The sequence below is a fragment of the Lonchura striata genome, chromosome 1 (assembly GCF_050655825.1).
Source record: "Lonchura striata isolate lonStrDom1 chromosome 1, ASM5065582v1, whole genome shotgun sequence".
NCBI classification, from domain to species: domain Eukaryota; kingdom Metazoa; phylum Chordata; class Aves; order Passeriformes; family Estrildidae; genus Lonchura; species Lonchura striata.
In genome coordinates, this window is record NC_140703.1 from 92,488,827 (window position 1) to 92,516,622 (window position 27,796).

General features: G+C 38.4%; 1 protein-coding gene across 6 annotated transcripts; it reads right to left on the reverse strand.

Moving 5' to 3' along the window:
* Window positions 1-587: 587 nt before the first annotated feature.
* Window positions 588-27,557, reverse strand: UPF3A (UPF3A regulator of nonsense mediated mRNA decay). 6 transcript variants are annotated; one of them, XM_085558428.1, is made up of 11 exons: window positions 27,285-27,526; window positions 25,006-25,112; window positions 17,347-17,424; window positions 16,243-16,349; window positions 14,224-14,322; window positions 14,028-14,138; window positions 10,582-10,637; window positions 10,331-10,489; window positions 8,292-8,452; window positions 5,030-5,324; window positions 1,772-2,084 (listed from the first exon to the last, which is right to left on the reverse strand). In XM_085558428.1, the coding sequence occupies exons 1-11, from the start codon at window positions 27,414-27,416 to the stop codon at window positions 1,911-1,913; spliced, it is 1,479 nt and encodes a 492-aa protein (XP_085414554.1). In that variant the 5' UTR covers window positions 27,417-27,526; the 3' UTR covers window positions 1,772-1,910. The 6 variants fall into 6 exon arrangements, with proteins under 6 accessions (XP_021401304.1, XP_021401306.1, XP_021401305.1 ...); XM_021545629.3 differs by lacking the exon at window positions 17,347-17,424 and having other exon boundaries at window positions 588-2,084; window positions 27,285-27,557; XM_021545631.4 differs by lacking the exon at window positions 17,347-17,424 and having other exon boundaries at window positions 588-2,084; window positions 5,086-5,324; window positions 27,285-27,538.
* Window positions 27,558-27,796: the final 239 nt, after the last annotated feature.

Genomic DNA, 27,796 nt, shown 5'->3' on the forward strand with positions numbered 1-27,796 from the left:
AGAGGCGCTCATAACCAAGGAACTCAGGTGCAAGTGGAGAAGAAGCCTTAAAAGCCAAAAGATATCAAACTCAACTTGTGAGCATGTGCAAAATCTCAGCTCCCGTGTCCTGCTGGTCCCTCTCACAGGTGAAACACACCCCCTGTTCCAGTCACCCACAGAGCATCCAGAAAGGTGGGAAATGCTTTTGAGCAGACCCTCATCTGGTGAAGATCCCAGCTCTGCCCAGCTCTGCTGCATAAGGACGAGTTTCCCTGGATCAAGCCAGGATTTTTCACTGAGGGGAAAGGCTGCCCTCCCAGTGCTCAGACAGGACACCACGACAAAATCCTTTCTACTGCAGTAAAGATAAATTTGGCAAATGAGATAAACTTTAGATTGAGCTAAACTCAGATGATTCTCCAGTAGCAGTTTTACTTAATCTTGAAGTAATTTTAGTTGGCAGCTGACTTATGCAGCCTGATACTAAAATTCTTCTCAACTGTGTTTTTATCTGCTTCTGAAGCATGCAAAGCAGTATAATAGCATCTTACTTGTTTTTTTCTGGAGTAATAGATGAAAAAATAGCACAGCATCACATCTCAAAATCATAGTCAAAATCTTTTTTGCTTTTATTTTATTTAATGCTTAATATCTGGTAAAATACAATAAATCGTTTTCAGTCTAGGACAATTAGATGTTATGCTTAATAATAAAATGTTCAGAGAGGATGTAAAAATAATATCTTACTATTTAACTTCAACAACAAAGCAGGTCTCGGTTTTAGATAACTGAGAAATTTTCAGCCATGAAAGATAAATGAACATATCCTGCCCTTTCATAAACACACATCTATCATTGAAACCAACAGAAGACACACAAACACCCACACACCCCACACACATGTATATGTGCCTGCCTTAGAGGACAGAATTTGGCCTGGATCTTACAAAATGGTAGTTTGCAAGTGACATTCAAGTGTGTTTAATTTTTTAACAAACAAAACTGAAGAATGCTCATGTATTTTACATTTTCTAAATCCTGTTACTGCAACTTACATGAAACATTAGCATATAAAAAGTCACCACTGTTCTACCACATTTTTGTCCAAAAGTCAGTGTCAGAACGATAAAAAACAGCTAATTAATTAAAACCAGATTTATTGTTAATGTGCTGATGTTTGCATTAGCTGTCTTCTGTTTTAAGCACAAGGAATATATTAAAACTTAAAAGGCAAAAGTGGCTCAGAAAATGACAAATTCTCCAACAACATACTTGTAGCTTTACTAACACTTATCTGACACTACAGTTAATTGAAAACCAAGGTAAACACCAGGAGGTACAGATACCACTGGACATTCCTCACAACTGTGCAAACTGTGGGCCTCAACCTGCAAACACCACTGGCTCCAGAGCTTTGTCCTGGGGCTGGTCCCACTGAATGGTCTGCAACACCCTGCAGCAGCCCCACCCCTGCCATTTGCAGGAAGGGGCCCTGCGGACCCTCATGCATGACCCTCATGTCATGCACCAAATACATGTAAAATGCTTCAGATTTCAAACTGATGCAAATTTACATTTAATTTCTTTAGACTCAAGAAGCTGACCTCGCTTCTCTAAAGTCTTATATAAATATTCCCTTAAAACTGTTAGAGGATCTTCTATTTCAAGATAATCTAATAAAATATTTGAACTGCTTTTAAATTAGGCAAAGAGTGCTTGAGCTTTTTGTAAAAAAGCAACAATATTCCTTTGCTGTATGGTATTTTACATATCTCCAGTCACTCTTCTCTTTATTTTACAGAAAGTAAGAGGCAGAGCTATTATTATTTTGTTGATGCAATTGCCTGTGGAATTCTGCCAATGGATTTTTGTGATGACGTTGAATCTTAAAATCATTCCTTTTCACAAGACTTTCCCCCCAGACTGTTTTATTCTGCTTCTTCAGTCTTTTCAGAACTAGCTCCAGCTGAAGTATCTGCCTCATATTTTTTATCAAGAGCATCTTCAAAGGATTTCCCACTGCAGTCATAGGTTTTACTTGTAGGTCCCATATGTGTTCGGATGCGAGCTCCTGGCTGGTACAACTGCATGGCTGGACGATCCTGGAGGGAAGGAGGTAACAGTTAATGCTCTGAGAAACCCATGTAGGACACGTATGTGGAATTTTAAAGTTTTGAATCTTTATGAAGAAACATTTTGTGTTAAATTACTTTACATTTCATAAGAACCAGGAAAAAATGGTATGTAATGAAAACTGACTGGGTACTGAGTATCTAGTATTCAATATGAGTTGTTTATAACACTATTCTTGGGAGCCAAACATTTTGAATAAATGAAAATTGCTGTCAAAATTAAAGATCCTATGATACAATTGACATAAACAAGAAGAAATATTGCAGACAATTATCAAACATGTTATTTACAAGTAAAACTAAAGAAATGTTGCTACCTTCACTAACATTAGCTGAGAAGAACAATAACCTATGCACTTGCAACTTTGCAGATGAATGTCAAATATTACATATAAGTAAAAAAATCCAAGGCAGACCAGAGAATAGCTCACTAGGGAGCAGCTAGAAAATTATCCTCAACTGATCCAAATCCTTACCAGAATTTAAACATGTAATGCACATTTGAATTATACACATCAGAATAAAGTTGCAGTTTTTACTTCACTTCATGTTGCCTTCCATACTGAGTATGAGAACAAGGGAATTTATGCACTTATAATAAACAAAGTAAGTACAATCTGAGCATGTGCAGGCTCTATGAATCACCCAATCATACACATGCTGCTCTGATCCTGAGAAAATGGAAGGAGCCAGTTTACATGGAAAAGACACCTCAAACCTGAAAATGGTGATGCTCTTCAGAGCACTTTTATTTTTGAAATTTCATTAGTAAAACACACCAGTTGGAAACTCTGCTTAAGAAGTATTTTCCTGGTAAGGGTATTTTACTTTCACATAATGTTATGAAGCAACTGAAAGCTCACCAATACCTTAGCTGTTTGATCAGTCTTGTGTTAAGTTTAGCAAACAGCCAGAAGCCTCCTTAAAGACAGTGGCAGAGCACTGAACTTGTCCTACATCAAACTATACCAATTTTCAATTGCCTTCATAATGAAGTAAGCAATATAACAAGTAATAGTAAATATCTTTGAAGTAATTCTGGATTTTTGTTCTTTCATTCTTTTTTCTTATTCTCAATATGTATTTCCCCTTTTATTTTTCCTTCATCTATTTTGACCCACTTATCTTTTTTCACCCATTTTTTTCTCCTTCTCTTTAACCAGATGTCAAGATTCACTACTGAGCCTTATGACTAGATCATTCTAGTTAGTGCTTTGCAGTGTGGTATGAAATGCATAGCACACCTTTCTGTATCCCAAACAGCTTCAAGCAGTGCCCTTTAGAAAGTTTAAGATAAAGGGTCCAAATGACTTTTCTTAGCACAGCCTCTGTAGCCTGTGGTTTGTATAAAAGCTATCACGTTACACACACAGGAAATTTCCCATTTTCTGAAATCTGAATAATTAATTCCTCCAAACTTCAGAAAGAGGTTCCATCTCTGACTAAAAATTTGTCTTGGCATTGTAAATGCTATACCTAAGTTGTAAAACTAGCCCCTAATCACCTATGTGATAAACACTCTAAGGAAAAAAGTCTCCATAATGCAAAATACCTTACTGATGGTGCTTACTTTTTCAGGCAACAAATCTAATATTTTAGTCATAAGTGTGGACTAATCCAGGGACTCAGCAAGCTACCAGAAGTGTGATGCAAAGAAATAGAAAGCAGGAAGCTTCTTGACACTGGCCAAAAGGCCCCCAAGATCCACCATCCAATTCCAAGGTTGGAGATTATTTTGACAGATTTCAAGACAAGCATGGCAAGAATGAGAAAAAATATTTTTCCCATCTTCCTGTTTCTGAACTAGCCATTTTTCTGACTATTCTACAGAAAAATGTAGAGCCACTCATGAGGCAAGTGGCTAATGTGTAAATGCAGATAAATCTTAGCCATCCTGCCCAGCTGACCTCTGCATAACAAAACCCCGGGGCACACCAGGCTTTCTGTGTTGGCAGAAGATGACTTCCTGGACATGCACAGTGAGTCCATCTGAACTTGTTCCCTGCACACTCCATGCAGGCTCACTCTACATGTGACCAGTTTACTCTTGTCAGCCTTAGCTCACAGTACAGATCAGTCACTTGCTTTGAAAGAAGAGATTAACATGCAGAATGAATTTCTACGCTAACAGTGTTTTGATAATCTTTTGTGGAAAGTCTAGCATCATGAGAGAGAAAGAGAGAGAGAGAGAGAGAAAGGGGCTGACAAGGAGAGCCACGTCTTGAAAAGACTCTGGCACACCTGTGAAATCAGCCAGCCGAGAAAAACAAGAAAAACAATACCCATATCTCTGGGAGACAATAAGGGACAGCTCTACTACATACCCTGATGCAGGCCCTGCTCACACTGGTTTTGTATTTGCTCTTTCCCTAACAATAGCTATGAGAATAAATTTATCCTGATGAAGTGACAGCCTTTTCATACTGTCAGGTAAGCAATACTGAAGAATCCATACATTCACGCTCTCTGAATTAGCTATTTATTTAAGTTCCTATTGCTCTCCCAAGCAATGCCTGGCAAATCCATAATATAATTATTTTATGAGAGTAATGGAAGCACATTTTGAAAGACTAACATGCCACAGTTTTTAAATTTCATTACTGATCAAAAGTGTAACTATGTTTAATACACTTATAAAATGTAAGGCTTCCAAGAATAGTATTCTTAAAATGACAGGGTTGAAATGAAGACAGAAAGTCTTCTATATATTGTGAATATGAATGAGCCTATAACCTTAACTTATTTTAACTGCCGTTGTCCTTTGACAACAACCCAGAAAGAAATCTGGGTTTTACTGAAAATGAGATAAAGAATTCTTTTGAAAAAGCATCTTTATGCTGAATTTGCAGAAGTTAAAACCTGTGATCTTGAACCATATTAACTAATGAAAGATTATCCTAAGTGAATAAAAGAACCTTATTTCTTATGCGCTCCTTTTTGGATGCCATGTCATCACACTTGTCCTCTTTACCCAGTTTGTCTACTGCCTCCACAGTGAAGTTGTAGTTGTAGTTCCCTTTCTTTCCTCTGTCTTGGTTGTATCCTTTCCCCCATTTCAGCTCTTCTTCATTCCTTCTCATAAACTTGTCAAACTCATAGTGAGTTCTATGCTTTCTGCCATCATCCAATCGATACCTTTGTCTTTCAGGTTCTTTTTCTCGAAATCTTCGCTCCAAATCTCTTTGCTCTTTGTCACTATCATTTTGTGACCTATGAGTATGCATGAAAAGAAAGAAAATCCAAGCAATTAACAGAAAAAAAGGGCTACAGAAAGATACAAGTCAAAGCCTTCCTTTGAGTTCAGAAGTGTGTAGATAAGTTATACAGCAAGGTTGTTTTCTTCTCATTACAAAGGGTTAAATGCTGAATGCCTCACCTGTGTATATCTACCTATGCATTTGGTTCAGAATAGCAGACAAAGCTTTACCAAGCTTTTGTGCAACTGTTGTGGAAGGCCCATTCTCCATCTTCTATCCCTCTCTGAAATCCTATCAATAGTTCCCCAGTATCTTTCATATAAACACATGCTGCACTACTAGCTCTTGTAGCTTTGTGTTGAGGTGAGTCATGCATGGAAGTATTCCCTTGAACAGGAACATTCAGGCTGTGAAGGAATTGTGCAGGTATCAATTTGTAAATTTTATGTCTCTGTATAACAAAAGTTATTTCCTGACATCATAACTTGCAGAAGACATTTGTGAAAATAAATACGTATGTTCCAGGCTTTTGTTTATTGTGTTTCCAAGTACTCTAGCCTGCCTTTGCATATTTTATTTCAGCAAAGACCATTACCTTACCACAACACGATACTTAATTTCTGCTATGTTGTAAATGGTTTATATTATAAAGACTACTGGCAATAATCTGTCTGACAAAATTCTCAGCTCTTATTCACTTCATTGTTCCAGTTCTGCAAATGGGTGTTTGTCTCATATGGCAAGACTGCAAATAATGAAGAAAGATTACAAAATAGATTTAACTTCAAAAGGAACAAATACAGGCAGTTTATTTTCATTACATATGTATAAATATTTAAAATTGAAACAGCAAGTTACTTTTGGTAGTCTTCTCATACTTTGGGAAAATGCAGACAAAATCAGAGAGGATGGAGATTTTTCAATGGTATGGTGATCAAATAGCTATATGCTTCTCATTCAGAATTATCTAATACAAATTAAACTGTATCTATATATACAACTTTTCTTTTTCATATAACAGAAATGTGAAATTGGTAGCATCTGTCATGAACTTGGGCATTAGTGGGACTGCCAAAAGAGAGTCCCCGTCTCAGGAAGAGCTGAAAGTCAGAGCAGAACCTGAATGAGAAGTTAAGTTATTCAGCATTTTACAAGACTGAGCTCGTATCAGCATAACACATTCCCATGTGGAAGCAATGTCCCAGCTCTCACAGACACCTGAACCAACCAATACAGACCCTGTGCCTATAGCATGGATACATTTACACAAAATACTATGTTAGCTAAGGGTATGTGGCTCTAAGTTGCTTTGTTTCATGTTTAATATGCTATTCCAGAACCTAACTCCAAGTCCTAGCAAGGCTTAGGGCAAGATCTTCCACAAAAAGCCAAAAAGAATCTCTCAATTTGCTGCTGCAGTATTGCCTGATACTTGTCTCTTCCCTTGTCTGTTACTGTCAGGGAGGAAGTGCTGTGTCTGAAGGCAGGCAGATGACAGGGATACAAACTCCTGTTCCAAGAGTGGTTAAAGTGGATTCCTAAAATTCAGTCACAGTGAACAGGCAGGCAAGAGTGGAAATGGCAGGGTAAGCAATTTCAGAGTATAGGTAGAAGACAAAGTTACACTGTCAGAGAAAGCAGAAATGAACAGAAGTAAAGGGAATTGAAACACTTCTGTTTGGTGAAGTTTCAAATCCATATTTGACCATGTAACTTATGCACCTACTAAGATTTTGATTTGTGGTAGGAAGCTATTGCTACCAAGACTTTGACATGGTGTCAAACAGGCAATACAGTCTCCTGCAGGTAGAGTTGGCAGTTACAGCTTATTACCAATTTCTGAGTCAGTGACAAAGTAGTTTCAACTTTAAACCTCCATCCAGCTGAAACAGCTCATAGCTTGCTACCTACCCACTAAAAATCAAGATGATATCAGCACTTGGAAACACAAGGTAACGCTTACTGTACCTGTGCAGCCAAACAGATTCTGTTTTACATGAGCAAAATTTACATTAATGTCTTATTAAACTTACTGTATCAATAACAAACAATGTTACATGGCACCACCAAAAGTTTAATCCATAAAAAGCCAGGGAAGTAGTGGGGGCAGCATCCCTGGAGGTATTTAAAACACATGTAGACATGGCACTTAAGGACACAGTTTATAATGGCAGTTTGGCAGGGCTGGGTTAACAGTTGGACTCAATGATCTTAAAGGTCCATTCCAACCTGAAAGATTCTGAGTAGCAAACAATTGATTTGTCCCTGCAAGTGCTTCTGTTGAGCCCGTTCTGTTTCCTTTCATGAAGACCATCAAAAAAGAAGTTGCTGAATATTTTCAATTTCAACAGGACATGAAAGTTTCCAGGAACATTCAGAACATACATATTTTTCTTCTTATTTATCTTACATATCTTACGGGCAGATCCTGTTTGCGATGGGACTCATGTGCCAAAGGACAAGAAAGAACCAACTGCTGAAAACACTTGTAAGATTAATCATTTCCAGGCTACAGCGTATCTATCATAAGGCTTTCATTCACACATTCAATATTTTGCCATTGTCCCACTTACCTAAACATTTATGTTTATTGCAGCCAACACACATGTGAAGGAAAAGTATAGCATTGTGGACAATTTAGTCTTCAATATGAGTAATAGAAAGAGAGCCTTACCTGAGCTCTTGATGGGGAACAGGCGAAATAACAACAACATTACTTGAATTTTCATGCAGAAATCCTTCCATTCAGGGATTTCATAGCATTTCATCAATGACAAATTGCATCCACTAATACTGCCACCAGGTCAGTAAATTCTTACAAAACATCTTTTACCAAAACAACAGAAGAAATTTGTTCACACACAGAATGAAATTGGTTCTTTGGTGACAGAACATCTTGTCAATGCACCACTTATATTTAAGCCTTATGATGAAAGATTTTAAGATCTAAATTAAGGACTAGAAGATAAATATTACTTACTTTTCCTTAAGTTCCTTTAGGGAACTCTCCAAAGATTTGGATTTTATACTCCCAGATCCAGGTGATTTATCCCATTTGTTTTCCTCAATGTCAGCTTCTTCACCTTTTTCTTTGTGCTTTTCACTGGCCAGTTCATCTCCTTTTTCAGGCTTCTTGAGAAGCTAAGAGATATTTGTTTATATTATGATGCAAAATTATTCTCCTCTATTGTACAGACATTTTAGTAAATACTAAATGTATCAGTAACCTGCTACAATTGGAGATACCTTATTTACATGCTAGGAATATATTTTACAAAGTAAGAAATTTGAAGTTATTTTAAAAGGTGGTTTTCATTTCCTAAGGAGTGACAGTCATTAATAGGCATTCAACTGCACACTTTCAAATATGTGGAGAATACTGGAGGAAGCACTTACCCATTCTTCTCAAAGCACTTACCTTCTCTTCTCTCCTGAGTTATAAATATAAAGACATTATTACGGTCTATGGTTTCTTAGAAATCATGTAACAGAGCTCAGTGTCATTGCCCATAAAATAAGGAGGAGAACCTCTACAATACTACAAAGAGAGCAGGATTAATACTTCACTCCTTGAAATATTATATACAAAATGTGTGTCACATGAATTGGGATAGAAAGGCATGTAGAAGTAGGCACTTAGTACATCCTGTCACAAACATGAGGAAAAACTTGTGGTATTAGCAGAAGAGAAGTCATTACATTTTCACCTTGAAGATTAGGATTTTGAAGAAGTCTGTTTCTTTCACAGCAACCCATACAGGGTTTCAGCAGAGTACAGAATTACAGGCATAATCTTTATAGAAGGACCAACTGTCTCAAATTATTACCCTACCACATCAATTCTAGGCAGAACATCTCTGTCTTTCCATTCCACCATTTTGTTTCTGAAATGAGCCCAGGTTAATCTTCTCCCATATTTGAAACTTCTATAATGTTTCTCTCAGGTAATATTTTCCTTTTCTTTCAGAGACAGAAATAGCTTTCAGAGTCATATCACCACAGATATGTTGTGAATACTGGGGCTTTTTGGACAAGTATTTTTGGACAAGTATTTTGGACAAGTATTTTCTTATGAACTTCTAGAGCATTTTTTTTATACTCAGATATGACAAACATATAATTCAGCTTCAGAATTTACTATTCTTATACTTTTAGGTGAAGAAAATTGTTTTCCAAGAAGAAACAAGGAAATATGTTCACAGTTCTGTGGCTTCTCACCACCACTAAATTTGAGTCAAGTCTGTGTGTTCTTGCTTTATGCTACAGATTCTTCTATCAAATTTCCTCCTCAAAACATCCTATAAAGCCTTTCCAATAATAAAAAATTTGGTTCAGATGAACAGTTTTATTTGTGTCATCTTACAGAAATAAATCTTACCGTTGTATCTATGTCATCTTACAGAAATAAGATGGTTTTATATGGCCTGACCTCATAGCACAAAATACACCTTCTTAAGTGATGTCATTAAAATCTGTTCAGATTGCTGAAAGGCAGTGCAACTTGAAATTAGCATATCAGTTCTGAGCATAAACATATATATGTCTCTGCATACATGGCCAAATGAAGATTTGCATGACAGAAAGTGTTAAAGCTATCTTTCACAGAAACACAGAATATTCTGAGTTAGAAGAAACTAACAAAGACCATCAAGTCCTTAAGTGAATGGCCCATATGGGGATCAAACCCACAATAATCTTCCAACATGATGGTACAGAACAATTCAGTTCTGTCAGGTAATGCTGGCATAGAATGCAGAAGAGTTGTATGAAGATATCTGAGTTACCTGCTCTAACTGCACCAGCACACCATGGTAGGTAAGGCCATCAGTCACACTTTTAAACAACATTTTGTCAAAGCCCTACATTACTTCCTCTTCCAGCCAAAACTGGTTTGGTGTCAACACACTGAGCTGTAGATAGCCTAAATAAACATTGTAGGTATCTGTAGGTAGCCTAAATAAACCAGAGAACTTCTGAATAATTTCAAAATAATAAATTTTTTTCATTGATCTTAGTTACCTTAATCCTTATTTCTTTTTCAGAAATCTTCTTTTGCTTCTCCACTTCTTTTCTTTTACGTCTTTCCTCTTCTCTGCGCTTCCTTTTCTCTTCCTCCCGCAAACGTTTCTTCTCCAATTCTCTCCGCCTTCGTTCTTCTCTTTTCTCTTCTCGTATTCTCTGAAGAGTTCAATAATGATTAATTGTAAATTGTCCAACAGAAAACAATATGAAACATAAATGTAGAACTTCAGGCAAAAGTCTGAACGTACCTGCTTTTCTAATTTTCTATTTTTAATATATTCCAAAAGGGGTGTTGTTCTTCTAGCTAAAACACAAAAAATTTGTGATATAGTGTTCAACTCCTAAAATGTACTCATTTCTTTGCTCTAGTATTAACCCCCTTTTTCTAGCTTTATCTGAAAGGGAGCTAAGTCATTGATAAACCTATTTGTTTCATGTACTTTTGAAGGCATTCCCATAATTTAGAAACACTTCATTGTTTTTTTGCTGTTAGTGTTAGAAGCAACAGAAATATGTTGCACAATTACTTGATATTTAATTAAAGATCATATCCTTTTAGTTCAAGAGAATGGCTTTTTTCTCTTGCTTATTGAATGGTTATTTCACCAAAAAAAGAAAGAAATGTGTTCAGAATCTATTCCTACTTTTTACTATTGTATATCAAAACCTAGCTATATTGCTATTCATATACAGCCCACATTACTGCAATCTCATATAGCACTTTTCAACCCTGGTTTTCAAAGTACATCATGAAGGAAACATTTTCAGTCTCATATAAACCTGACATTTAGTATTCACCTTTCCACAGGAAAACAGGAGGAATAACAGATAAGCAGTTTGTCCCAGGTTACACAGCAAAGTATTAGCAGATCAAATAAAACTCTGGCTTCCAAAATTGCTAATAAAAGGTCTCATGTACTGATTCACACAGCCATTCTTTTATTACAGAGCTGTCTCCATGCTCTGAAATCAAGTCACCTGCCTGAACTGTCCTCAAATTCTATAAAAACTATAAAAACTTGGAGAACATAATCAAATTCTTTATCACGTTCCTTATCAAATTCTTTATTCATGACTGTCAGTACTGAATTCAGACTTCAATTCAGCCTGTACTTACAGCTCTAAGTAGTTACAACAAATTTTGTCAATTTTAGATATGCCAGAATAGAAAATGTTTACTACTTGAAATTGCTCCACAGTTTTGTATTGTATTCTCCCTCAAACCATAGAAAAACATCCCCTATTGAAATGCATGATAAAATTTGAAAGAAAAGAAAGAAAAAAAATAATTAGAAAAGTCTTCAACAAATTTAAAATTACATGGCCAAAATCTAGACACAATTCATATCCCAAAAACATTTAAATGTTTTTGCATTGAAAGCTGGATTATGCTGGGGCCAAGCCATTCATTAGCAACAAAATTTTGTTACACAGTTATGAATGGGAAGGCTGATAGGATTTACTGTTTCTTTTTGGCAAATATCAATGGTAGGCATCAACAACCAATAAAGATTGTTGATTTGATATTTTCCTCCTTCTATTCCTAGATTTTCCATGCCTCTCCATCCTTCCCACCTGCCCATCATTTTTGACAAGTTTTAGGTCCCCAAAGCCCCCTTCCAGCCCCTCAGATCTGAGTTAAGCCTCTTTCTCCTCCTCCCTAAATTCCTAAATTCCAGAGGCAGTGGCTGCCTCTGGGCAGGCACCTTTACATGCTGAAAGAGATCACAAATTCTAATTGGAAGGTCTGGGGAAGGATAAGCTGCACTGAGAGTTCAGAACTTGACCCTAGTCATGACTTAAGACTGTAGTGCAAGAGGTTTAATGAGAAATTATAATTTGAAGTTCAAGGGAGAGAAGCAGTGTGATGAGTACTACCAAAAGAGGAAGGGGAAAAAACAAGTTTATCAAACTTGAATCTTACCCATCTTATTTATGGGCCTTACGGCAAATACAAACCTAAGAGCATTTTCTTAAAATGTTTAAGAACTTTTAAATGAAAATTAATTACTAAATGAAGAGCTGTGTCTGTAAAACTTTACATTTTATCTTGCTGCCTACAAACAAACAAGAAATAAGATCTTATCTTCATCTTGCTACAGAGAAAATCTCTTTCATACCTCTCTGTCACATGGAAACTGATCAACCATGATCATGCAAATGCATGATGCATAAAACATTTTGGTTTGCAGTAACTTTATATGGAGAAATTCTGAGCATGTGAGGCTCAATTCTGCCAGCAAAGTCTTGGGCACATCCTTCGTTGACATCAGTAGGAGTAACACCTTTGAAACTGGACACATAGCTAAACCCTTACATAATTTTGCTATAAGGTTGCTAACTGCTGAAGAAATTTTTGGTTTTGTGTTGATATCAATGGCCAGAGCTTTGAATGGCAGGAAAAATAAAGCAACTTGTTTCATTTCCTCTGATGTAACAGAAATGAAACATTAGAAGTCTTAATGTAAAGCTGCCTTCAGTTAATGTTGTTACTCAGAAACCTGCAACTCACAAGATTAATCATCTTCACTGATAGAATATTTTAAAGTTACTAGATCTTCTTGAAACTGTAAACTTTTTGCAAATTGCAAACTTATTAAAACATTTTACTGCCTTTACTCTGCTGTCAACCAGAGAACCATGGAAGATTAGGTGTAAATAAAAATTATCTAAATTATCTAAAACAGCAACAAACGAGTTTTATTCATAACAGAGTTATCTAAATGTCCATTTCCAGTTCCTCTAAATTATTAGAGCTCCAAATCTCTCTAGTCAACTCTCAAAAGCAGTAACAAGTTGACAGGAAAGGGGAAATGGCCTCAAGATGTAACTGAGCAGGTTTATACGGGATAGTAAGATGAATTTCTTCACAAAAGAAAAGCACTGAAACAGGCTGCCCAGGGAAATGGAGATGCTGTTCCTAGAGGTATTTAAAAGATGTGCAGTTCTGGCATTGGGAGCATGGTTTAGTGGTGGACTTGGCACTGTTGAGTTAATGGTTGTACTTGATGTTCTTGAACAGCAAGTTTCCAACCTAAATGATTCTATGATTCCAATCAAAAGAGGTGGCCACTTTTTCACCAAACAGCAAAGGTCAATTTTTTTTCCTACTCAATTGTCACACCTAGGGGAAGACTAAATGTTCTGCATGTTATCCCTTGAAGATACACCAAAATTCCATGTCATCCTGAAAACTGCATACTAGCACTGAAGATTCCAGTGCTCACCTTTTTTAAAATCCCCCCCAGACTGTGGAAGCCATGCTGCATGCATACAGAAAACAAGGTGTTGCCTTACTTTCAGAGCTTTTCCAGAATCTTGACCATGAGAACAGAGATCATTTCATGTTTCTTAATAAAAGCAGCTAATATCAGGGATGAATGGTTAATTATTCAGCTACTTTGTATTTTAAAAATAAATCTTCCATCTACTAATATGTCTGTAAGTATTCAGAATTGCTAAGGGCCTATTTCTGAAGCCAATGTGTGTGCATGCAAAAGTTCAAGTGAAACCAAGTGATTTCATGCATAGAGACTTAAAGGTTTACTGCTACGACTTGCCTGGAAAACAAATATTTAACTGTAGTAATACAAATCTATTATACTGAATAGGTCAGCTCTTGTAGGTAGTACGATAAAGATATAAATTCAAATATTGAATATTCTCAATAATAAGAAAAATCAAGAAAACAGACCAATGAGTTCCCTTGTTTTGGCCTCAATCTCTCCCAAAAGAATCTCAGGATTGGCACAGATCTTGTCTTCATCAGCACAATAATTCTCTAAAAATTTCCTATATTCTGGATCTGTGAAGAAAAAAATTTAATTATGTTAATACTTTGCCATGCATAACAGAAATTTTCCACTGTGATGTCAAGAAAAGATGCTTACCATCTTCAATGCTCCCAGCCTTTGCATCTTTCTTCTTCAGCTTCTTTTTTGAAATCTTCTGGAATGGAGCAAACTCAACCACTGCAGGATATTCCAAACCTTAAAAGAAATCAATCCTTATTTTTTTTGAAGGGGAGAAACATTCCCTACCTTCAAGTAAGATTTTCCAAACTCTTGAACACATGTTGGGAAATCTTATGAGAAAACAAAAATGTTTCTACAACTCACTCCTAAACTTCTAATGAAAAGTTACATGTAGAGCTATTTAAAATTTTTAAAAACATCTTTTATTTGGATATGCTGACAAGATTGTGAAAATGAGGATAACTACTGTTGCAAAATAAAATTCTTTCATTATTATTTATAGCTTCCTTTAAATTATTCACAGACATTGATTTAAAAAATCTATCACAAAATCTCAATCTGACAAGTGATTAAGTACTATTGAGAAATCAACCTGCACCTGTTGAGTTGCTTTTCTAAGGCTTTGTTGCCTCAAAAATAAATAAATGACGGGTAATATGCAATAAAACAACAACGCACCTCCTTTCAGAACCACAACTGTAAAACTCAGCAGGCAGAATTGTGTGTAACTTCTCTGTTTATGATGGACTGTGTAACTGCTGCCTGTGTTTTCACTGGCAGGGATTCTTTGCTTTGAGTTGCCCCTTAAACACTGGCTTCTTCTGTGGACTGGAGTCAGAACCGTGTGTGGATTTTGAATTTCACTTGGTTTCCACTTGCAGCAGGTTCAAGATTAAACTTTACTCAAGTCCATGGAAAACTTGTCTTCAGTCTCCTAGAACATTTGTTAACCTTATTGAAGCTGCTAATCCTTGTTTCAGTGTTAGCTTCATAATGCAATGCTGCCACAAGCCTCACCAGAGAACACTTCTGATCAAACCTTGTGCTCTTTAATTGTACAAGCAATCGTATCATATCAGTCCAAGCTCAGTTTTGCAGAGGATTCTGGCTTCAGTCCAGCATATTACTGAAGAATGTGCTGAATTTAGGCAAAGTCTTAGCAGAATCATTAAAAATCTTCTTTCTAGTTTTAAATCTTAAAACACCCAGAATTTTAAATCTGGGAAATGCACACAGCTAAGGATGTGTTGTTCTTAATCTCTACAATAATCTAAATCTGAGGGATATTGGAAGCAAATAAAACAACTCAGGTAGGAAATGTTGAAGAGGAATGCATTAGTTTGACAGCTTCTTTAGAGATCAGTTTCTAGTAAGAGTGGGCAGGACTACTTTTCACAGGACCTCTTCAACACTAAGTATACAGAATAGAAAATGTCTGTACAAGAGAGCCACAAACCTATGTCTATTTTACATAACCTATGTATTTTTTTACAGAAGGTGAGGCAAGGAACTGCTAAAGTTCTGCTAAACCACTTCTTAATGATGGCAGTTTCATACTCCTGCAGAAGACCTGGATTTATCCACATCTACATTACAGACTTTTTCTTTACTGTTGGACAAACACTTGCAGACTGAACCTTTTAAAACTGGCAATCAATTTTACCATTCTTGTTCTTAGAACTCAACTCAGGATGTCAGCAAAGGCCCTAAAAATTCAATCTCTACATGTCTTAAAAGTGGGCAACCAATCAAAATGTTCAAGGTTTCCTCTTGCTTTTTCCAAAGAGGGGTAAATGGCAAAACTTTATCTCAGAAACACAGAAGATGTAAAAATCTGTGCTCACAATGTGTTCAGTTACTATTGTAATGAATTGTGAAGCTTGCATGAGGTAATTTTCTTAGTATGATCTTGACAGTGCATTGCCAAAAGTACAAGAATGCACATAAAGCATGCACACCACATAGACAAGCAAAACTGCATGGACAAATATATTTTGCATTTTGTTATATTTTAAGTGATAAATGTTAACATATTTCAATGTAATTAACTGCATAGTAAGGAAATAATAGCATAACTAGCAAAAAGAAAGGAAGTTGATGCTCTAAACTGCTATATGTATACATACACATTTAATATCTTATAAATAGTCCAACCTTTATTATCAATGAAGACATAGCCATCAAAGCGATCTCTAAAAAGAAGGATGTCCTCAGGATTTCTAAAGTTAATGTATGCTCTTGAGTAGAGATGAGGATAAAGGCTGCAACAAGAAACAATTTTATTTTCTGTTACTTATCATTCTTTTCAGGGCTAGGGAAAACATAAAACCAGAAGGATCACATAGTAATTAATTCTCATCTTCTTTGAGAAACTACTACCTTAAATAGCCTTTACATTTACCTATCTAATGATAATGTCATATACATATATGACAAAAAGTAACAAAACATCAGAGTTCTGTATGCAACTGTGAAATTTATTCTGAACTGACAAAAATACTTCCAGTTTATTTCGTCCCCCTAAATTGCAGCGCAAACATTTACAATTGTGCAGGATCGAAACTTTAATATTTCTCAATTAAAGAGATATGAATAACATCAGTGTTTTTGGGGAACTTCTTGGGCATACTAAGAAAAGGAAAGGTTAAGTAAAAGACTGCAGTGAAGGGGCAACTTCCAGGCTGTTACTGTATTTAAATAGATTTCCATTCTGATTCTTCAAGATTTTATTGGCATAGATCCCACTCCATCGGTAAATATTTAATGTGCCTGATAAAAACCTCAAGGCTGGCACACCTCAACCATGATGAAATGGAGGCAATTTTGGAATTAGAACCCATCAGGTAAGTTATTGTGAGTCATGGCATGTACATGCTTTAAACTCCTGCAACTGTTATATATGTCAGTTTGCATTAAACTGATTTAATGATGACTAAATATTACATCTAGTTTCTGAACAAATCTTAACACAAGCCCATATCTTTAATATACCTGTAATTCCATAATTCCATTGTCACCTATGGCCAGTCTTCAGATCGACTCACCACTGGCACCAGGAGCCAATAAACATACACAGCTCCAATTGCATTTCAATTCCATAGCTCTTTCAAAATCAGATTTCAGAATGAGTGAGAAAGAACAAAAATATGGGTTGTATCACAAGATCCATGCATGTGGCAGCTCAAAGCAACACTGCTCCCAAGTAATTTTTTTCTTTTTAAAATATGCATCCATATGCATCCACATGCATCCACTTACAATGTTACGAGGGGACCATAAAGAGCAGTGCTGTCAATCACCAATGGTTTTGTACACCCATCAATTTTGTGTTTGATCCTGTAGCCAGAAGAAATGTTAAAAAAACCAAAACAACCTAGAGGGCTTTTTTTATTGAGCTGCTTTGCAAATACCAGCTATGAAGTGTTTCTACAGCTAGAAGGGGATAAACTATTCCCAAGGAAGAAAGGAAGAACCATTTTATCCATATACACCTGGTATATTTTGACATTCTAAGATAGGAGCAGCATTGCATGAATGGTAAGTGGGTAACTGCGAGGGCATGCCAGGGCTGGAAGATGCTAATAGCATGGCTGTAGAGTTATCACCAAGATGCAAAGCAGATATAAAAAGACAGATTTCTTCTCATCGATTTCAAAGACAAAATTCAACATTTTCCATAACTACACAGAGTTAAAAAATGTATTTTAAAATGTGTAAGTAAAGGAGAGAATTTGGCAATCTATAGCTGTACTGGAAACAATGTCTCTATGCTGCCTAATGGCAACAACAGTAGAAGTCTCAGATAACTGGAGTTCCCACGAAGAAGGAAATTTCCTTCTCAGTCACAACAACAGCACTATTATGTTTCATGTGATTTGAGGTTTAAATTAAACAAGGCCTGACATTAGGCTAGTATGATTGTACACCTGAAGTGCTAAATATTCATCAGATAAAACCAGGAATCTTGAAGGAGCATTCTTTTTCATTCCAGTTATTATTACCTGAGATTGAGGAACTGAGTTTTAGTCCCTAGTCTAAATAGCTACTCCACTGTTCTTTCCATCTTCAGCTTTTGTAAAATACTAAAACTTTCTATAGATTTTGTTGGAACTCAAAATGTCCCTCAGACATTTTTAGAGGTTCCAGGCCTTGGTCAGAAGCATTTTAGACCCTGGCAGGCAGCTGGAAACAGCTGTGATTTTGAGTTTGAGCCATGGAATGAGTTACCAAGTTTGGAGGTGGAACAAGCAATCACAAAGGGTTAGATAGTATAGGAAAAGCAGTTGCAAAACAGAGGGGAAATTTTTCTAGTATTGTACAGGGGGGTTTTAGCACCTGTACAGGAGGGTTTTTACTTTGTACATGGGGGTCAGAAGTTCTAAGATGGAGGAAAGTGGGCTGATCCTGTTCTTCCTCTTTCTTCTTCCTTACCTCCATGTTCTTGGTGATGCTGGCACTTATGGATTGGTTTAGAGTAGAAAAGCACCTTGTAACATAGGTAGTAGGTATTGGGGGAAAACTGTAAACATATAACAAGTAATGTATCATATAAAAGCTAGCAGCAGCCCTGGGCGGGGGGAGAGAAGAAGAGGACAGCAGACAGAGAGGGTGTCAGGGTGTGTGTGTGCCTCTGCCTGGGCCGCTGACCAAGCAGCCGCAGCCCGAGAAGACAATCTTTTAGATAACTCACAATAAACTGCCTTGAGACTGAACAGCAAGAGGCTGTGGAGTTTTTCTTTGGAAGCACAGGTTGGAGGAGAGACTTTACCACCACACAAGACCCCCAAACCAAGCCCAGGGTTCTCTCAAGATTTAAGACTGTTACCTGGACAAGGGTCCACTGCTACATTACTGTGGCACTTCTCTGCCTCAGTACACGGTGGACATTGTCATCATACAGTTGGATATCTTTTTCCTCTAGGAACTTAGAACCTTATGGTTAGACACATTCTGAAACAGAACTGAAAATACAAAGGCTTGCTCCTTCCTTGTTTCCTTTAGCTGGTATATCAATGCCACCTCTTTCACCTTCTTGGGCAACATAACCTTTTCTTGGTACACAACATAGTATTTTTCTAGCTTTTTCAGCTTAAACAGAGTATCTTTCAAAATGGAGAATCATCTGACATGGTTATCAAGCACTCATCAGTAAGAAAGAACAGAGTCTATATAAACAGAACACTGGAAAACAGATATTTAGAATTTACCTTGCAAGTAAGGGATCTAGTGTTGCTGCTATACATTAACATCTTCAAGAACTTCACATGCATCAGCAGAAACACAGAACAATATAAAAGCACAGTTGAGCACAGCAGGATATTGATGTGCAGCACAATAGCACAGTCTGTCCATTACTGTAGCTGTGTATTAGGGTAGAAGGTTGCAGAAACAGAGCTGTGACAATGCTTCTCTGATGGAGCCACTTCCACAAGAGTTGGTTCTCCTATGTATGTGAGTCAGCTATCAGAGTGCTTAGTGCAAAAAAACACCCAAATGAGTGTTTCAAACCCTTGTCTTAGGCTTCTTACCCAGCAAAGTGTGCAGTGTGCCTAAAAAAGTGAGTAAAATTAACTTTCTAGGTGGGAAGCTAACTAAACCTAGCAAATTTGGAATACTTAGCAGTGGTTTGCATATATATAACTTTTACTCTAGGTTTCACACATATGACTTCCAGCAGCTACTTCCCACACTGGATTGTCTTTACCTATCCATTCAGAACTCAACAGCATGGTCATGCAGCAAAGAATGCACAGGGCTTCACAAGGCTACAGGCACTCTGAGGCTAACAACCCCTCCTAGGAAGAAACACTCTTGCTTGACTTTTGTACTTAGTATTTAGCAGTTACTGGCTAAAATACTCTTTACTCTTCAGGATTTTGTCTTCCAGCTGAGTCCTACAGAAGTGAACTCTGTATGTCCCCTCCTTTTTTCAAGTATCTACCACCACAGATTTCATTGAGGATCTGAAATTCAGTTTTATCATCCAAGAGCTGGTTCCATTTTGCCATATGTTTGCTGTCTATAATGCTGCTTTCCATATGTATAATGTTTTGGACAGATGCACTGCAAATGTTGGCACTTAGAGCAATCTCTATGGAAATAACCCAGATGAGTCTGAGTGTACACATTTATTCATTCCAACACACTGTTTCTTTTTTCTTTTTCTGCTCTGCATTCAAGGGTATTCAATCTTTCAGAGTACATTTATTTCTCTAACACTTAGTCTGTCATCTCTTTAAGTCCTTATTTTTCTAGCAACTTTAATAATAAACACATTGTAAATGTTTTCTTCTTCTACAAAGTACCTTTTAACACAATTGTGTAAAAATATTGGTACACAGGAATATAATTTTAAATAGTTATCTACAGTCTAAGCAGCAACATATGAACTATAAAAACAGCAATCTCATCTTAGTAAAATACTTATCAACTCTTGAATCATGGTGGACATTCATAAAATATATACTTACATGTATATAGAGCTCAACAACTAAATTCTGGAGAGTCAAATAACTCCTCCACCCATTCATACAGTAATTGATAACTCATCATCAATATTGTCATGTCAAGTTAAAATCCCCTGGCTGTCATCCTTAACATCTTCTGTGGTCATTCACATTATGGGTGGAACTGGCACAATTGCAAACAAGCTTAGTCTTTCCTTTTCACAGCTATAAATGAGCAGTTTTCTTGGCAGAGAAAGCAGAAACACTAGAGTCGTGCCAATCAAAGCCTGTCAATTATTTCACACAGAATAGTGGTGGTTCACTTGAAGCACTAAAGGCACTGCCCCTTCAGTGCTGCAGTTCTTGGGTGCAAACCTACATCCTACAGTGTTAACACTGTTTAGCTACAATAATCCTGAGCAAAATGTTGGGAAGAAGTTATGGAGAGAAAAGGAGGAATGCTCTTTGGAAAAGCTTTATCACTCCCTGTGATACATGGCATGGAACTGACTACTTGAACTGTTTTCATGCGAGCAAGGCTTGTGTTCAGATTTCTTTCCTTTCATAACCTCACAACACTATCAACAATTCCTGACACTCAGCACTCAATGCCAGGCCAGAGAGATTACCCAAACCCTGAAGGGCCAGAGATCAATCACTTGACTAGTGATTAGTCAAATCTTTAGAATAGGCTCAGAAACCTTTACTAGCAGACAAAAAGGAAAGAGTGTCTGGAAAAAATAGTTAACATTAAAGTCTGAGTACACAACAGTCTGTCAAGAAGGCAGAGTCTTTATTATCACCTATAAACAGTGCTTTGTTTGCATTTTGATGCCAATATGCAAGAGAAATAAAATGTAATGCAGTGAATCAGATGAACCTGAAAAAGGCACGAAACACAAGTCACTTTCTGAAATTATTTTACTGAAATGGATGTAACTGAAAAACTGAAAATTACATTAATCACATGAAATTTGAAAAAGTTTTATAGCTTGCCTATAACAGGACATTGTAAACTTAAAGATAACACTTATAAAGATATTATAAAGATTACAAAAAAAGAGAAATTGGAGTTGATATGCATATCTTTGCTTTGTCCACTAGGATGAATTATCTTGGAAATAAAAATGTAGAAACAGCTACAGTTAGACCTCTCTAGTGCCCTTACCAACAGCAACTAATAGAGAATGCTTCACTCAGTTCATAATTTCAAGTATCTGCAGCCTAGGGACTTTGTAATACCAGGTTGGTAACATATTTAATAGGTTTTAATAGATAAATATTTGTCTTAGTAAGTATTTGTCAAACTGCTCCTGACCTATTTCCAACATTCATCATTCGTGGCATGAATTTCTGACAAGTTCTAAAATCTGAATGAGCTTATATAAACTTCTGTGATGTAGTTACACAGGATGTGGTTAAACTGAGATGTTACAGCTCTTAAGGAAACTTGTCTGCTTCTGCATCAAAGCATCTCTATGCCCCTTTCCCTTTCCACCAGATCCTCTTCACTGAGTAGCTTCTTCAAATCCTTCTCATTTGGGTGGCATTTCTTTTCATCTTCACTTGTTTTTGTTATCACTGAATTCTCTGGATTGCTTGCCACTATGCACATGGTACAGGATCTAGAAAAAAGCTATTCAGTGAAAGACAGAAAACATGCCAACCTTGTCCTGTAGCTTTTCCTGTTAGCTGGAATGACATGTAGACACATGCACAGAGTTTGCTGAAATCTTGTGAACTGTCCATAACATGACAGACTATGGCAATATCACGCCTTATACTCAAAAAGTATTCTCTGCTGGGTAATACAAGACTGAGATTAACCTTGATTAAACTTTTAATTTCTGGAGGTTTATTGTATATTCCTGAGTGGGTAATGTAAAGAGATGACTCATAAAAAGATATACATGGTATGTGTCAGCATTTGAACAAAGGGGACAAAAGAGGCAAGGTGATCTTGAGTCAATCAAAAACCAAATAATCAGTCAAGCCAACACTGCAGAAGGGCAGTGAAATGGCCATGTAAACTGTGTAGTTTGCTGAAAGAAGCTATAGCCATACAAACCTGGTAAAGATAAACCCATTCCAAAAAACCCATCTTTTTTCTGAAAACACATTTTTGAAAAGCAGGATGAAGAAAAATGGAGCAAGCATAAAACATTTCATGCTGAAAAATTCAAACTTAAATTAATTATTTTTTTAGTGAGTTTAGATTTGTGAAGGCAGAAGAAAATAACATTACAAATGATAGTGTGAGAGAAAAAAGAGTATCTTTCATTGGTACTTTGCCATAGATGTAATTAAACAAATGAACAGCCAGTATTTTGGGTAATCCAAATTTCATCACATAGGAGAGAGAATGAAACTTTATATATGCAACTATTGTCAGTGCCTTCTCTTTTCTAAAGAGGCTGACTCCCTAAATTTTTATGCAAACTTTTCTGGAAAATTAAAATTGGAAATTTTTAAACTGTTAATTGGTATTTGTGCATCTAAACACAGTGAGAACTGACACTCTTCTTCAGAGAATTTTTGGTTTGCCTTTGGTGTTTTCCTCTTATCAAATGAACAGCTGGGACAGAAGCCTTTAAAAAGGCCCATGTGGAAATAGAGATGACAAAGTTCAGAAGAACGATGTAAGGTACGAAGACTTCCAATCAGAATATGTTCTCCTCCTTCTTCACTTCACATACTTTGTGGTTTTAACAGAAAATCTGAAGCACCTACTATTTTCTTGCTGCACTCATGTGCAACTACCTAGGTCAGAAAAGGTCATAATTTCTCAAAATAGACATTTATTTATTCTTGATTGTAAAACTGACTCTGAGAGAACCCCTATCTTAAAAATTTGCTCAGCAATAAAGAGTCGGCATCCCTGTAGTCAGTGGAAAGAATCCCAAGCCAGTGGAGGGGTGATTAATCACACACTAAGATATGGTAAGATGGATCTTATAATTCAGTTTTTCAGAACACATGAAGATTAAGCATACACAGTGTTTTGTTTCTCTTCTGGAAACTGATTTATTCAAAAATGAATTGCATTTTACCACTGTGATACTAAGTAAATTATGTAACTATATCAGCAATTCTGATTCAATTTTAATCAGCCAATATTTCTTTTTACTTTTGCATGAGACAAGAACGAATAAAACTAGAATAAAATTTAAAAATTTGTATGAAGCACATAAAAATCCATGCAGGTAACCCAAATGGAACTCATGAAAACATTCTGTCATTGTTTGCCCCAGACTGAATCTTGCTCACAGGCAATTAAACAGGCTGTTACAGTTTACCAATGAAGGTTGAAAGAAACATCAGGGTTTCAAAATATATTATGGCCTATTCACACCAAAAAAAAAAAAAACAAACACTTTAACATCTCCTGTGTAAAGGAAAAGAGCAGGAATGCCATTGTCTCTGCATATCTCTGCAGCCAGCTTTCAGAAATATTTTAAGAAATAGACCAAACTATTCAGAGACAATCAAAACATTCCTCATTTGTGGAGATGCCAGGGTGCTTGGCTGACAGGGAGTAGGTGAACTTTTAGTTGTGTAATGGCTAAACCTCTGATCTGATAAGGCACAGGGTGAATGATGGGCTGAGAGTGAGATAAGAGCTGGATCCAGTGGAGAGAATTGTGCCCCTTGTCATGCCAAGCTGTGCTTCCTTGCACAAACCACTGGGCTGTGGGGCTTGCCCTCCTCCCCCTGGAAATGCCAGGGAACTCAAGTGTGACCAGAGCAGGTTCATCTCTGCTGATGGGACATAATGGGGCAAACTGACTCAACTGCACTGATAGGATGGCTAGCTGTGCTGTCTTAGAAGGTGTCCCCTGATCCACATTCTTACATCAAGCTCACCACCCTGGAGGAAGTGATTTCTATTCACCTGCATCTGAGTGAATATAGACCCAAGAGATGCTGTGTTCCACCATATTCTCCCCACCACTTATTCAGGACTTCCCATCCACTCCTCCTGCCAGATCTGGATCCAAGACTGCACAGGAACCAGGTCTTATTGCAGGTAGTGAGATCCTTGCACTCTTGTACTTTGTTTTTCTTTCTTTTGTGCTTCACACTCTTGTTCTTTCTTCCTTTTTCTTTCTTTCCCCTTGTATGTGTCCTTGGGTGATGTTGCACTTTCACATTGCAATGCTTTCATGTTGTATTACTATAGATAATAACCACCCAAACAGCTCCATATGTGTTTTCCTTTGCAGCCAAGTTGTTCTATAATAAACCCTACACTGTTTATTTACAGCTACTGATCATTCAGTATTGTTTCACACTAACGTCCCCCAAGGGACCTAGTAACAAGAACCTGGGTTATCCTCACCTTCTGAGGCAGGCCATTACAGTAGCTCAACAAAAATAATAACAAAAGGAAAAACATTGTGATTTGCAATGTCCCACATACCCTAATTAGGTTTTCTGCACCTGAAAACCTACAGAAACAGCTCATCCTCACCTGGGATCAGCAGTGCAAAACTCAAAATAATCATGGGCAGGTAGAGGATGCAGCTGTTCCTCCAGTTGCTCTTTGGTTAGACAAGGAGGAAGCCTTCGAATGACCACCTGCATATATAAAAAGAAATGGAGATTTATATTTGATCTAAATACTGTAGAAACAGATGGTACAAATTCCCTGACTCAGTTCCTGCAATTGTTTTGAAACTGTAGGATAATTGACATATTCTGATGAAAAGCCTGAGAACCATTGCAATTTATTCATCAATGTAAAAAATAGATATTGATTACATAAAAATTTTAAATTATCTTTAAGAAATGATTTAAGCTAGCTTTTAAGTCTTGTTACAGCAGTATTTCAGTGTAATAGGTTTCTGTGTCCAGCTGCTCCTGGCAGGGTTTTTTCAGGGCAGCCTCTGAGAGGATGCTCTGGCTGATCAGTGCTGAGTGCAGCCAGCTCCACTGGATCCACCCCAGGGCACAGCTGAGCCCCCTAAGCCAAGTTGGTGGTGACACTGGGAAAGGTATTTAAGAATGGACAGGAAAGGTAGCACAGCAGTGGGTGAGACAGAGGAGTAAGAGGGGGAAAAAAGTGTAAGAAACAGCCCTGCAGACAAATAGGAAAGTGCTCCAAGTGCCGAAGCAGAGAGTCCCTTGGAGGAGATCATGGTGAGGCACACTGTTCCTCCACATGCCATAAAGGACCACAGTGGAGAGGACATCCACTGCAGCCCATGGGTAACCCCATGCCACAGCAAGTGGAGATGCTCTGAAGGGTCCTGCAGCCTGTGCAGAGGAGTCCACACTAGATCAGGTTTATCCTGAAGGCCTGCAGCCCATGAAGGAGACTCATGCTGCAGCAGGTCATGAACAACTGCAGCATGTGGGAGGGACACTTCTGCAGCACTTCATGAAGGACTGTATCCTGCTGTGTCCCATGTCAGGTCCCCCATGCTGTAGGAGGGAAGGAGTGTGAGGGAGAAGGAGCAGCAGAGAGGAGCTGTTATGTCCTGTTGCAACCCCCATTCCTCATCCTTCTGTAGTCCTTCCAGGCAGAGGAGATTTGGAACATGTTTTAGTTGCAATCTTTAACAGTCTTCCCTAATTTTTAATTAGCCATTAAGTAAATGAATTCTCTCCATGTTAGAACCATACTGCATCCTGAGATAGAAGGAACCCACAAGGACCATTAAAGTCCCCCTCCTGGCCCTGCCCCAAGAATCACAGCCTATGCCTCAGAGCATTGGCCAAATGCTCAACTCTGTTAGGCTTAGTGCTGACTATTTTCCTGGGGAGCCTGTTCCAGTGCCTAACCACCCTCTGGGTGAAGAAACTTTTTCTATATGCAATCTAAATCTCCCCAGACACAGCTTTGTGCCATTTCTTCACATCCTGTCACTGGCCACCAGAGAGAAAGTACCAGTGCTTGCCCCTCCATTTTCCTTTGTGAGACAGTTGTAAGAAGCTGCTATGAGGTTTTCCCTCAGCTGTGTCAGTTTTTCCTGTGATGACACTGTTTTTTTTCCATCATACCTTATTCCTGGGTCTTGCTGAGGGAGGAGTGCAAGGCCACCTGGCTTGAGGTCAGCCACCCAGAGACAACCCACTACACCAAGCTAAACTGCCCAATAAAAAAGGCCAGAAAACTGTGTAGAAACCTCTGGTTGAATGATGCCAGCACACAAAGCAGCAAAATGGCCATCAAGCTTCAGGCAAACCTGTTTTAATTTCTGAGTACTTTAACATCTGAATTTAACTTTACTGAGTTATAGTAATTTTTAGTGCTTCAGTTTTCTAATTAAAGAAATCCCGGGAATAAATCAAATCTCACAGTACTCAAAGACTCAGAATTACCCTCCTGCCAAGGCAGTGTCACCTAGAGCAGGTGCCACAGAACTTGTCCAGGTGGGGTCTGAATGTCTCCAGCCAGAAAGACTCCGTGACATCCCTGGACAATCTGTTATATTAGTCTGCAAGTATTATTTGAAAGGCGCTCGAATAAAGACGGAGAAGACAGATGTGCTCTTGCCCTTGTGAGAAACTGCTTTGCCACAGCAATAGCCAGCCTTAACTTCACAATTAAAGGTGAAATTATTTCCAGCGCTGTCGCTGGGGGTCTCCCACTACTCCAGGGAACGAACACTCATTCTGCAGATGAAGAAATTCCCGTTATAAGCACACGAACCTCCCGAGATCAGGCTCGATCTGTCTCCTCACTGCAGCCTCCCTCCCCGCTCTCCCCTCTCCTGCCGGAGCCGCCCCCGCCCCGCGCCCCCTCACTTTGCTCAGCGCCGATCTCTTCTCCTCCCGCTGCTTCCCCGGCGCCGGGGGAAGCGGCGGCGGCAGCGGGGACGGGTTCGGCGGAGCGTCGGTGTCGCGGCGCGGCGCCTCCTGCTGCAGCGGGGCGTCCATGGGCCGCGAGTCGCGGCCGCCGCCCCGGCCCGGCTCCAGTCCCGGCTCCAGCCCCGGCTCCAGTCCCGGGTCCAGCCCCGGCTCCAGCCGCAGCCCTGCCTCCCGCTCCGAGCGCGCGGAGCCGCCCGCCCGCAGCCGGCGGAAACCTCGCGAGAACGGCCGCGGCGGGCGGGCTCTCGCGAGGCTGGCCGCGGCGAGGAGCGGCGGCTCCGTGCCCGTGCTCGCCCCCGGGACGCCGCGGGGCGCGCTGCCGTGCGGGGGCCCCTTCCCGCCTCTCACGGCCGCCTTGTCACCTCCGCCTCAGCGGCTCGTAGGGCGGGAAGGGCACAGACACCGCGGGGCGCGTTATTCAGTCTTTGGATGCTAGGTCTAAGGGGTAG